This window comes from Oncorhynchus clarkii, chromosome 1 (assembly GCF_045791955.1).
Source record: "Oncorhynchus clarkii lewisi isolate Uvic-CL-2024 chromosome 1, UVic_Ocla_1.0, whole genome shotgun sequence".
Lineage (NCBI taxonomy): Eukaryota > Metazoa > Chordata > Actinopteri > Salmoniformes > Salmonidae > Oncorhynchus > Oncorhynchus clarkii.
The window spans coordinates 23,328,837-23,342,580 of record NC_092147.1 but is presented as its reverse complement, the minus strand read 5'-3'; the positions used below and the strand labels follow the sequence as shown (position 1 = coordinate 23,342,580).

Sequence of the window (13,744 nt, the reverse complement as noted above, 5' to 3'; positions counted from 1 at the left end):
TCAAATACAAAAATATGGGAATAGCAAAAACTGCTGAAATGACACCACCCTTTGAACAGAGGGTACACACATATCTGCAACCCTCAAATGAAAACTAAGGCCTACAGTTTTATTTGAGACCGAATAAAAGGAATAAAAATACATTAATTTTTGTCCTGGTGTCTGCCAAGATTTCAAGAGAGATGTTCAATTTCAAAATCCCCCCCAAGCCAAGGCTACAGGCTACATGCCTAAATAATTCAACTTCGTTTTGTTCACAGAGTTTCTGCGACAGTTAGATTATTGAAGATTAGATTGAATATATCTGTCCAATAAAAGAGGAGACAGATCCAACCTCAAAAAGCAGCCAGAAGTGAGGATGCAGCCTGGAGGACATTTAAGTCCTTCACCAAAAGTCTGGCCCAATAAGAGGCAGTAACACATTGGTAAAACTCACCGGGTTGAAAAGTACTAGCCTAATTATTATTATTCCTTCAGCCTTTTACACACTGACAGAGATTTATTTACAGCACTTGCCAATGCTATCATAAGGATAGACAGAGAAAAAACACCTCACCTTGACAAAGAGGACTCCTTTCGCTGCGAGGGCGTCTTCCCCTCGGCCGTTGGGGTAGCACTCGTAGTGGGCGTCCAGTATGGGATAGCGGCTGGCCATCATGACGCCGCTGTTCAGGAACTTGAAGCGGGAGCAGCAGCCCTTCCAGGCGTAGCGGCCCACATCACTCAGGATGTAGGGGAAGTAGTGGTGCAGCTGCTGCCTCAGCCTGGACATGGCCCGGTGGTCAAACACTTCCTGCAGACACAGGAAGTCCAGGTTGGCAGGGAAGAAGGCAGAGATCTCATGGTCGAATCCGTCGTCGCCTTGACGCCGCTTGCGACCCGAGTGCTTCTTGAACATGGAGGTGCGGTGGGACAGGGTGTTGTTAGAAGACACCCCCCCTGTCAGGCTCTCTGCATCACCTTCCCCTTGGTGATTCCCTGTCCCGGCCTCTGGGGGGTCTGGCTCTGGGGCACTGATACTGATCTGGACCCCCGAGGCATGCATGGGGCAGTCTGGGGAGTTCTGGGCCCCTGTGGTGTGCAGTGGACAGTCAGAGTTGTTCTGAGAACCAGCAGTGTGAAGGGGGCACTCTGGTGTGTCCTCTCCACCAGCTACATGGATGGGACAATCTGAGGAGCCCTGGTCCCCTTTTGAGTGTATGGGGCAGTCAGCACCTGCAGTGTGTATGGGGCAGTTTGGACCTGTGGTGTGTATTGGGCAGTCGGTTACGGGTTCGGTCTCGGCCTCGGGTGTGTTGTCGGGCCGCTGGCCCAGGGAGGATGTCCGTCGGAACCCTGTGACCAGGCTGCTGAAGGAAGTTGCGCTGATGGAGGTGTTGGTGGGGGAGTCGATGTATATCTTGATCTGCGGCCGGCTGGCCCCGTTACGGATGCGCTTGCCCACCTCGCGGGCACGGCGCTGGGTCTCAGACAGGTTGTTGAAGCGTGCCAGGGAGTCTGGCAGTAGGCACACGTTGGAACTGCCGAAGCAGAAGCTGCGGCCCTGCGGCCTCCAGTCGGCCAGTGACGCCACACCCCCCTGCTCGGCCTGGTGCTTGTCTGGGCGGCGGTGGGTGTAGAGATAGGGATGGCGGGCCGCCTGCAGGGTAGCCCACAGCAGGAAGCCCAGCAGAGCGAAGGGCAGCGAGGCCAGGAGGAGCAACAGGTAGAGCGGGGTGGACACCAGCACATACAGCGTCACAAAGGAGCAGGGGTCCTGGGAGCGCCGACGCTTCTCCAGAGAGGTTGCCACGCAGGAGGACAGCAGGCGGTCCAGCAGCCAGTAGCAGGGGAAGATGAAGCCCCATGACAGGCTGCTGAGGCACCGTAGGAAGGCACTAGAGTAGGGAGAGGTGTGGAGGACCATCTCTTCTCTGGCTCACATAAAACACTTTTACACTAAAATCAATGGGGAAAAAACTAAACTCAAATCTACCCTCCCCCCTGAGTGGAGAAAAAGACACTACATGGTTCCCTTTGCTTTCACCAGCAGGCTCTGAAGCTCTTTCTCTGACAACAGGAGGCTCCTTTATCCTCCCCCTCCCCTCTTAACAGTGGACCTCCAATGGAGGAAGGATGAACTATAATCTCTGGGTGGAGATCATCTTGACGACGTGGAACTAAATGCTGCAGTCACAAAGGTTCCATGGACATCGGGGAGTCAGATCTATGAAGAAGTAGATCTCACCACTATCTCAGCATCAGAACCTGCAGATAGAAGATGGAGGAAAGAAGCATAGAGGGAGAGATAGAGAGAGAGAATGTATAAGAGAAATAGGGAGAGAATAAATGGAAGAGGAATTAGCTGTGCAATGACTCACTGTGATGAAAAGTGTGGTCAGCAAAATGGGTCTTAATTTCACTAATGTCCCCCAATGGTTAGAAATACTGCTTCACAGATACATTGTTTCTGATAGGCTTGTGTGCATGCCATAATATGTACTACAGCAAAACAGAGATTCATGGGTGTGTCTGTGTGTTGAAACAGTCAAAATGAGACATGTTTATATTATAACACAACAAAAACCCCAATTGGTTTTAGTGACAAAACATGGTTTATAAATCAGCAGAATTCATAGCAAATAACAGTGCTGTAAACGATCTTTAGACACAGGAGGCAATCAGTGGGGTAACCTTATTTGAATAGAGGTTGAGTGAAAAAGGAAAGCAATCCACTCTGTATAAATAAATCATGAATTGTTAATTCATTCATTGAAACAGTTGAGGGTTTAACAACACTGGAGGGTCACTGGCCTCAGCCTAACCCCGGAGCCACCAAACCATATTCAGCACAACCTGGAGTGTGTGTGGCAGAGGCCCTGGGGCAAGACTGTGCTACAAAGACTGTATATGTCAGAGTCGTGTGTGTAGGTGGTAGGGAAGTCAGGCGCAGGAGAGTCAAACGGAGTGTAATGGAGTCTTTTAATATATGTCCACTAAACATGCTCCAAACACTAAATGTACATACATAAATAAACATGGATACGAGGACCCGCCGCGCACCCATACAACCATAAAAACAAATACTGACATAAAACAATCTCTGACAAAGACATGAGGGGAAACAGAGGGTTAAATACACAACAGGTATTGAATGGGATTGAAACCAGGTGTCTAGGAAGACAAGACAAAACCAATGGAAAATGAAAAATGGATCAATGATGGCTAGAAGACCGGTGACGTCGACCGCCGAGCACCGCCCGAACAAGGAGAGGCAACGACTTCGGTAGAAGTCGTGACAGTATAAATGATTATGTTTATTTATTTATATTTAACCTTTACTTAACTAGGCAAGTCAGTTAAGAATAAATTCTTATTTACAATGACGACCTACCAAAAGTCAAAAGGCCTCCTGCGGGGACAAATCAAATCAAGATGTAGAGCTTACAGTGAAATGCTTACTTATGAGCCCCTAACCAACAATGCAGTTTAAAAAAAATACGGATAAGAATATGAGATAAAAGTAACAAGTAATGAAAGAGCTGCAGTAAAATAACAATAGTGAGACTATATACAGGGGGTACCAATTCAGAGTCAATGTGCGGGGGCACCGGTTAGTTGAGGTAGATGTACATGTAGGCAGAGTTATTAAAGTGACTATGTATAGACGACAACAGAAAGTAGCAGTGGTGTAAATGGGGGGGGGGGGGGGGATGTAAATAGTCTGGGTAGCCATTTGACTAGATGTTTAGGAGTCTTATGTCTTGAGGGTGGAAGCTGTTTAGAAGCCTCTTGGACTTAGACTTGGCGCTCCGGTACCACTTGCTGTGTGGTAGCAGAGACAGTCTATGACCAGGGTGGCAGGAGTCTTTGACCATTTTTAGGGCCTTCCTCTGACACCACCTGGTATAGAGGTCCTGGATGGCAGGAAACTTGGCCCCAGAACTGGGCCGTTCGCACTACCCTCTGTAGTGCCTTGCAGTCAGAGGCCGAGCAGTTGCCATACCAGGCAGTGATGCAACCAGTCAGGATGCTCTCGATGGTGTAGCTGTAGAACCTTTTGTAGATCTGAGAACCCATGCCAAATCTTTTCAGTCTCCTGAGGGGGAATATGTTTTGTCGTGCCCTCTTCATGACTGTCTTGGTGTGCTTGGACCATGTGATTGCTTTTCTGATTTTCGTGACCAAGTTACCTGATGCTAAGTGTACTTATTGTTTTCTCGAGTGATCGATAAACTTACACAAACGCTTGTATTGCTTTCGCTGTAAAGCATAATTTCAAAATCTGAGATGACAGATGGATTAACAAAAGGCTAAACTGTGTTTTGCAATATTGCACTTGTGATTTCATGAATATGAATAGTTTCTAGTAATATTATTTGACTGTGGTGCTATGCTATTCAGCGTTGCTGATGACAATTATCCCAGATCCGGTATGGGTGGTTCAGAGAGGTTAATGCAACCGCTGTGTCAGATTTCAAAACAACTTTACGGAAAAAGCATACCATGCAATAATCTGAGACGGCGCTCAGAAATATAATACAATTAGCCGCCATGTTGGAGTCAACAGAAACCAGAAATTACATAATAAATATTCCCTTACCTTTGATGATCTTCATCAGAATGCACTCCCAGGAATCCCAGGTCCACAATAAATGCTTCATTTGTTTGATAATATCCGTTATTTATGTCCAATTAGCTACTTTTGTTAGCGCGTTTGGTATACATATCCAAACGCACGTGCATTTCTTCGGACAAAAACTTCAAAATGTTATATTACAGGTCGTAGAAACATTTCAAAATAAGTAAAGAATCAATCATTAGGATGTTTTTATCATAAATCTTCAATAAAGTTCCAACCGGAGAATTCCTTTGTGTCTTGAGGAGGAATGGAACGCAACTCGATATCATGTGGAATGCGCGTGACCAGGAAATGGCTCTCTGCCAGTAAGCTGACTCATTCAGCTCTTATTCAGTCCCACAACACAGTAGAATCCTCATTCAAGTTTCTAAAGACGGTTGACATCAAGTGGAAGCCCTAGGAAGTGCAACTTCATTCATATCCCAATGTGAATTCAATTGGGCCTGGTTTGAAAATCCACCAACCTCAGATTTCTCACTTCCTGTTTGGATTTCTTCTCAGGTTTTTGCCTGCCATGTGAGTTCTGTTATACTCACAGACATCATTCAAACAGTTTTAGAAACTTCAGAGTGTTTGCTATCCAATACTAATAATATGCATATATTTGCAACTGAGACTGAGGAGCAGGCCGTTTACTCTGGGCACCTCTGGGCACCTTTCATCCAAGCTACTCAATAGTGCCCCTGCAGCCATAAGAAGTTAAGGAGCCTTTTTGTCCTAGACTTGGTGCTCTGGTAATGCTTGTCGTGCGGTAGCTGAGAAAACAGTCTATTACTTACTTGGGTGACTGGAGTCTCTGACATTTTTATGGGCTTTCCTCTGACACCGCCTATTATATAGGTCCTGGATGGCAGGAAGCTTGGCCACAGTGATGTACTGGGCAGTATGCACTATGCCCATGGTTGGGTAAACAAGCAAGTGCATAGTCATGAGGCAAATAGCATAAAGCACAAGAAACAAATATAACAACTTGAAAAGATCGCCAGGTGGAATCAACAGTGCAGCAGGCAACGGGAGTAGGTGTCACACCCACTTGGGAGAAGCTTTTTTCGGGAGGCCGATTTCTTGTAGAAAACCCCAGCTAGCTAGCTAACGTAGCTATCAAGTCTCTGTCCACCGTTTTCTTCCAACGTGTAAATGGAGGTACTAGCTAGCTATATCTCTTCAGTTTCGGCAAATGGTCTTTTACGACGTCCAAACAAAGTTGTCCTGTGGCTGTTGTATTTTGGAGATTGCGAGGAGGATATCTTCTGATGTGATCAAAGCAACAATACTGTTTCTTATTGAGGTAATTTACAATTGAAGTGTCCTGGCTCCATGTCAGTTCAAAATAGAGATGCAATTCTGTATGTGTAATGTTTCCTGTTAATTGTTATTGTTTATTTCACTTTATATATTCACTTTATATATTATCTACCTCACTTGCTTTGGCAATGTTAACACATGTTTCCCATGCCAATAAAGCCCTTGAATTGAATTGAATCCAGGGGCTGTTGTATGGTAATGACCTCTGCACAGATGGAGGGGATTCAAAGGCCTCTGCATTTGGGAGGCTTTGACACCTCTCACTTCACACTTGAGTGTGTTTTGTCCAAAACCCGGTTGTAGGTTTGGAGTTTTGATTTCGAGTGAAGGTTATGTTGTGGAGGGTAGAATCTTGTATATGTCCTTGCGGAAAAATCTATATTTTTGTAAAAACATGCTGAAAAATGCAGATGCCATTCTCTGAATCGATCAGGATCATGTAAAAATGTAATTGTGTTAAGAAAACGAAAGCACTGTGCAGCTCCTGCCAATGAATTATGCAGCCCCTGTCAATTCATTTTTGAGGATAACAACTTTAACATCCAAAGCAGATAGTGAGTCCCTTTAGGACTGACGCCAAGAAAAACTGTCAATAGATCAGAAATTGATATATTGATGCTATTAGCTCTCTTAATTAGGTCATGTAGGTTGCATCAAAGCCTGTTACAAGATTATAAACCATATCTGGTTACATGGTGTCTCATTATGTGTAAGGTCACTGTTTGTGTCATCATGTGTGCCCTCACAGTTTGTCACTATGGCTAATGCCATACTTTCTGTCATATTGTGTAACGTCATGCATTATGTCATCAAGGACAGATGGACTGCATTTAGACAGGCAGCCCAATTCTGATATTTTTTTCTCACTAATTGGTCTTTTGACCAATCAGATCAGCTTTGAAAAAGATCTGATGTGAAAAGATGTATGTGATTGGTCAAAAGATCATTTAGTGGAAATTAATATGAGAATTGGGCTGCCTGTGTAAACACAGCTATGTTTATCATATAAACCCCGAATAGACCCTGGCTGAGTTTCAAACTCAAAGTAGACAGCCCTCGGCCCTAAACCCTCAAATTACGTTTTACATCGTCACATCCAAGTGCCTTAAATGTCCCTTGCCCAAGCGAGGGAGAGCTATGATCTGAGAGGCACTGTCCTTAGTGAAAATCTTGATGTTGAGCTTAAAAACAACCAACCTAAAGCTATTAATATACCTAGTAAGATAACGTATATAGCTAGCACTCCTGTCAGGTAGCTAGCTACAGTTACCCATAGCTGGCTAGCTAATTTTATAGTTTGGTAATTTATTCAAATAAATGTCAGAATTCCCCCAAAATATGTTTATGAATCAAGCTACGTTTTACAGGCTCCTCACTACGAGACTAAGCCAATTTGCCAATGCTAAAATCAATGTCTATATATATATCTAATATATATATATATATATATATATATCTAATATATATATATATATATATATATATATATATATATATATATATATATATATATATATATATATATATATATTAGGAAGCTAGCTTCATACTTTTTTCTGACATGCCAAAAATTCGGCCTTGTTGATTAAATCTGACACTTCACAGCCACCAGATTTTGACATGTGACTACAGTTTGCATTGAATTGTGGGTCATATCAACCCCGCAAGTGACCAAGTTGTTCACTCGCTCCCTCGAGCTAAATCAAGGGCAGACGGGGCAACGTTTGTGAATTGAACCTCCTCTGAAGATGGCTATCAAACTGCATCTGGTTACGATGGGGATTCCCCCGAGGGAAAGTGGCTACCTCAAGGTAAAAATAACATGTTTGGACTGCAGCCCCTGTCTGCATCTCAAATGGCCCATAGGGCTCTGGTCAAAAATAGTGCACTATACAGGGAATGGCATTCCATTTTGGATGCACAGCCCGGTTCTGTCGGCTAGACAAGGAGTATGCCCTATGATGAGGCTGGCGGAACACTAACTGCATCTGTCTCTGGACCTATGACCATGACCATGTTGGAGTGAAGTGCAGGCAGCAGCAGTAGCAGCTCCCACCAGGGGCTGTTTGTGACCTTCTCCTCGGGGCTGAAATGGCAGTGGGGACGACTGGGAGTATGTTTGGGTCCGATGACGAACCATTACAATGTGAACTCTTCTTAGCTGTCTTGACATGGGCATCATGACAGGGGGTTGGAGAATGTAGCATTTTTCAGACACCTGAAACAGCCGTTCCCTGCAATCTTGAGCCATAATCATTATGCTTAATTCTATGTAAAAAAAGGTGTCTGCAAATCTAAGCATACCTCTTGAGTTGTCTGTATCCTCCTGACTAATGGTTCTTAAAAAAAAATGCTGCATTGATGCTAAAATCTGCGTAAAAAACTGAAAGTAATTTGAATCTTATTCAGTACATTTAATTATTGCTTGATTTTCTTGCCAGCAGGCATGCCAGCTCAGATAGTTAGACAAGCTAACTACACAAACTTGATTGATAGCCTGAAATGACTTCTTGGTTATGAGTTTGTGAAATTGGGAACCTATCTGGGCTAGCTAAAGTCAACTTCATAAAATTGCTAGGTGGCTAGTAATATTACAGAGAAACAAAAAATAAATAAAAAAATCGACACTTTTATTTATATTTTCTTTGCTATATGAAACTGTCAGTGCTTGTTGAAGTTAAGCATTATTAACTGTGAACTATTCTGTCTTCAATATAGAGTATGTGCCACTTTGCCAAGATGATAATGATGTATATGCATGTTATACAACAATCTGAGGAATTTCCCATCAATTTCCCTCTGCATAGCATTCAGATCGATCATATTGGTATCTTGATGTGCAAATGACACAGAGATAGCTCTCCATTCTGAACCCTATGTGCTTACACAGAAGACAATGCAGCATCACACCTGTAATTACTACTATTCATATTGAGGCGACATGCTTGGCTTTCAAAAATCCCTTGTACAGTGTCTTCAGAAAGTATTCACACCCCTTAACCTTTTCCAAATTTTGTTGTGTTACAGCCTGAATTTAAAATGGATTACATTTCGATTTTTTTGTCACTGACCTACACATAATTACCCATAATGTGAAAATAGATATTTTTCCCAAAAATCTGAAATGTCTTGAGTCAATGTATTCAACCCATTTGTTATGGCAATCCTAAATAAGTTCAGGAGTAAAAATATGCTTAGGTCACATACTAAGTTGCATGGACTATGTGTGCAATAATAGTGTTTAACACAATTTTTGAATGACTACCTCATCTCTGTACTCCACACAGTATCTATAGGATCCCTCAGTCGAGCAGTGAATTTCCAACAAAGATTCAACCACAAAGACAAGGAAGGTTTTCCAATGCCTCACAAAGAAGGGCACCTATTGGTAGATGGGTAAAACAAACAAAAAGCAGACATTGAATATCCCTTTGAGCCTGGTGAAGTTTTTAATTACACTATGGATGGTGTATCAATACACCTAGTCACTACAAAGATACAGGCGTCCTTCCTAACTCAGTTGCTGGAGATTAAGGAAACCACTCAGAGATTTCACCAAGAGGCCAATGATGACTTTAAAACAGTTACAGATTTTATTGGCTGTGATAGGAGAAAACTGAGGATGGATCAACAACACTGTAGTTACTCCACAATACTAACCTAATTAACAGAGTGAAAAGAAGGAAGCCTGTACAGAAAACAAACATTCCAAAACATGCAACAAGGCACTAAATCAAATCAAATCAAATGTTATTTGTCACATACACATGGTTAGCAGATGTTAATGCGAGTGTAGCGAAATGCTTGTGCTTCTATTACTAAAGTAATACTGCAAAAAAACTTGGCAAAGCAATATAATTTTTGTCCTGAATACAAGGTGTTATGTTTGGGGCAAATCCAATAAAAATTACTGAATACCACTCTTCATATTTTCAAGCATAGTGGTGGCTGCATCATGTTATGGGTATGCTTGTAATCGTTAAGGACTGGGAGTTTTTCAGGATAAAAAAATTAAAGGAATGGAGCTAAGCACAGGCAAAATCCTAGAAGAAAACCAGGTTAATTCTGCTTACCACCAGACACTGGGAGATAATTTAATCTTTCAGCAGCACAATAACCTAAATCACAAGGCCAAATCTACACTGGAGTTGCTTACCACTAAGACAGTGAATGTTCCTGAGTGGCTGAGTTACAGTTTTGATTTAAATCTATTTGAAAATCTATGACAAGACCTGAAAATGGTTGTCTAGCAATGATCAATAACCAATTTGACAGAACTTGAAGAATTCTGAAAAGAATAGTGGACAAATGTTGCACAATCCAGGTGTGGAAAGCTCTTAGAGACTTACCCTGTAAAGACTCACATCTGTAATCGCTGCCTAAGGTGTTTCTACAAAGTATTGACTCAGGGGTGGGAATCCTTCGGTAAATAGGATTTTTATATATTTAATTTTCAATAATTTTGCAAAAATGTCTAAGAACATGATTTCAGTTTGTCATTATGGGGTATTATGTGTAGATGGGTGAGAAAAATATATTTAATCCATTTTGAAATCAGTCTCTAACATGACAACATTTGGAATAAGCATGAATACCTTCTATAAGCACTGTTTTAGCAATGATAATTTTGATTGTGCTTTGGCTACCAGCTTTAAATCAACTAGCTGTCACGCACTGACCGTAGAGATCTTTTTATTCTGGTGCGTATCCCTGGTGCGTATGGTTCTCAATCAGGGACAGCTGAGAGAAGAGCAGAGGAGAGATGGAGAGGAGAGATAGAGATGGAGAGAAAGCAAAGGAGAGATATCGTGAAAAGAAGAGCAGAGGAAGATGGAGAGGAAGAGAAAGTGCAGAACCGGTTCCCATCCTCATCATCATCCATCTCCCCAGCCCATTCTAGGTTGATGATGACAAAGGTTAAGACAACGGGATTCTAATATCCCATAACGTTTTGCGAAAATGGGACCAGCGTTGCAAGTTAGCAACGGCGCTAGTAGTTATCAACAGCACTGGTCCAATGAATTTGTTTACTTTCGAATGCTGCCACATGGAATTACAGTATTATGTTGTCTTAACCTTGTCATCTTCAACCTAGAGCCCATTCCCCACAGCAGCAGATTGGCTCCTGACCTCTGCATCGGAGGGGTGGGTAACAGATGGCAGGATCAAGTGGAGAGTAAAACACCAGTTGTTTTATCAAATAGTAACCCTGTGTCTTATCCAGACTCAACTAATCATAATCCTCAACAGTGTGGATGATAAAAAAATATCACTGCATTGTGCAAGAGCTGACACATACCATCATCCTCTCTATCTCTGTATCTAACCCACAAATACACAGACATGCAAACCACAGTGCCACATCGCATAAACTGTATGAACCAGAGGAGGAAGGGGAGGACCATCCTACTCAGTGAATTTCATAACAATTCAAATAGTGAAACATTACAAAAGTTGATACAAGAATAAATTATACAACGAGCATAGTGACGATGCTGTATGTGGCTGCTATGAAAGTTAACTGTGTGTGCGGGTGATCATGGGTGTATTCATTCCGCTGATTCTGTTTTCTTTAAATGGAAGCAAACGGAATGAAACGGGGATGGACCTACCTGAATTTGTCCAATAGGAACCTTTGTTTTAGAACAGAACGTTTTGCAACTGTTTGGACTAATGAATACATCCAGATCAGCTAGATGCAGGCAAGAGTGTGCAAGGCGGTACTGAATGTGTCACTGTCACCTTGATTACTCCAATTTGTCTCTCGACCTGTGCACCTAAGTTATAAAGTTAAATTTGTAGACTAGGTTGTAGAAACCTCATGATGGGTATAGGGCAAATTGTTGTATCAAGTAGTAGCCTAAACCTATCGATGTTGAGCTGGGTGAATAGAATATGAATGACAGTCATCCAATTTGCTGTAATAGAAAAAAGGCCATGCTCATAACAAATTGTCCCTCCCTAATCTTAAACAGCACCAACAGCCACTGGTATGAACGGTATGTTTATCCTATCCTATGCATACTTTTAGTTTCATAGACATATTTGCACATACACAAACATAAAGCATACATACACAAACACTACCGATGTAGGAAATGTGTGTTTGAGTTTTAAAAAGGCTTCTAAAGTTTGTAATTTCCACGTTGAAATTTGAGACTTGATTTGCCTCAATGAAAAATGTCAATTTATTATAATCTGCATTAACAATTCACATTTCCTGTTGCTGCTGGATTATTTTCCTGCTGTAGCAAACTGGCTCAAATTAAGATCCTACATCTGTAGTTTTCTCAGAGATATAAATACACAGTGACACACCCAAACACAGAAGAACACTCACAGAGAGGAGTTTTGCAGTCAGAAACAATCTTGTCTTTTATTGATGTGTTTGCTCTGCTGGGTCTACTGCTGCTGATGACAGGGAAGACAGGGCACCACTGTAGCCCGCTGTGCCCATCCCTGGTGCTACATGGCAGGATGCTGCACCTACAGTACCTACAGTATGACCAGACCAGGACTGAATGTGATGACCTCTGCCTGAACACACTACTTGTGCTTGGCAGAACACAATGTGAAGTATGCTATAGTCAGAGAGATTGAGCACAGTATGAGATGGAAAACTTTACCTGACCCTGCAGTTTATAGTAATGCTTACAGTAATACTTCTCAAGCCAGTACGGCTTCTGTAGCCACTAAGACCACACACCAAGACACACCCACATGAAAAAATACTGTAGTATTACGATATTTATATAGTATAGGATTCACTGTAGTGTTTTTGCGGACATGACTGTAGTATACTGTAGTATTTCACTATAGTGTTTTTGTTTTATTATCTTTGACATAAAAGTAGGGTATTTGTCCTTGAGGAAACCTATTGAACAAATACTAAAAGAGCAAATGATCCATAACCTGTAGGTAGATCGGACTGGAGTCTGGATGAATCGTTCAGCGCTTCTGCTCTTTTCTATAACCCATAGGGAACATAACAAATGATCTATACTTGGCATGTAGGTTTGTCCTTATGGGTAGCACAAGTTGGGATAAGGAGGAGGGGAATAGGCACGGTATATGCAAATTAAACACCGTAGTATTACTTTAGTTAAAAAGCTGTAGTGTTTTTGCTGGGGCGGCAGGGTAGCCGAGTGGTTAGAGTGTTGGGCTAGTAACCGAAAGGTTGCAAGTTTGAATCCCCGAGCTGTCGTTCTAGAATTTGTTCTTAACTGACTTAACTGACTTGCCTAGTTAATAAAGGTAAAATAAAAAACATTACTGTAGTATTTACTGCACAGTGTTTCGGTGGATAATGCTGTACTATTTACTAGACAATTCTAAAGTAAGAACAAAACATTATTGAGGAATACTACAGTGTGGAGTATAATATTCTACAGTATACTACAGAATTCTATAGTAAGTACTATGCACATGCGCACACGTACAAACACAGACAGAGATAGCATGCGCACACACACACACACACACACACACAGCAGTGCCCTGTGCCACTGAGAGAGCCCTCCTGTCTGATTGCCAGAGTAGCCAGCTCAGCAGTCAGCTCTGCTCTTTACATGACTAACAACTCTTATCTGTTGTTCACTGGAGGGAATCTAGGAATATACTGTATCTTTCCATTTTACAGGAGGCTCCGGCCAATGTTGTGTAAGATGTATCCCCCGCTGAGCAGGGTGGTATCTGTTTCATCTAGCTAGCCAACCATGTGTTTGTTTTGGAGTTAAACATGACTCTGATAATCATCTTTTCCATCTTTCATAAAGGACCCAAGGGGCCTTCCTGCCTGAAAAAATACACACTCAACTG

At 42.2% G+C, this 13,744-nt stretch overlaps 1 protein-coding gene across 1 annotated transcript in view; it reads right to left on the bottom strand.

Annotated features, from left to right (window-relative positions):
- The window catches only part of LOC139415753 (sphingomyelin phosphodiesterase 3-like), a 40,797-nt gene that overhangs the window by 9,425 nt on the left and 17,628 nt on the right, over positions 1 to 13,744 (bottom strand). The window contains exon 2 of the mRNA XM_071163834.1: positions 557 to 2,247. Within this exon, the coding sequence (XP_071019935.1) occupies positions 557 to 1,906 (1,350 nt within the window). The 5' untranslated portion in view covers positions 1,907 to 2,247. The remainder of the gene's footprint in view (positions 1 to 556; positions 2,248 to 13,744) is intronic.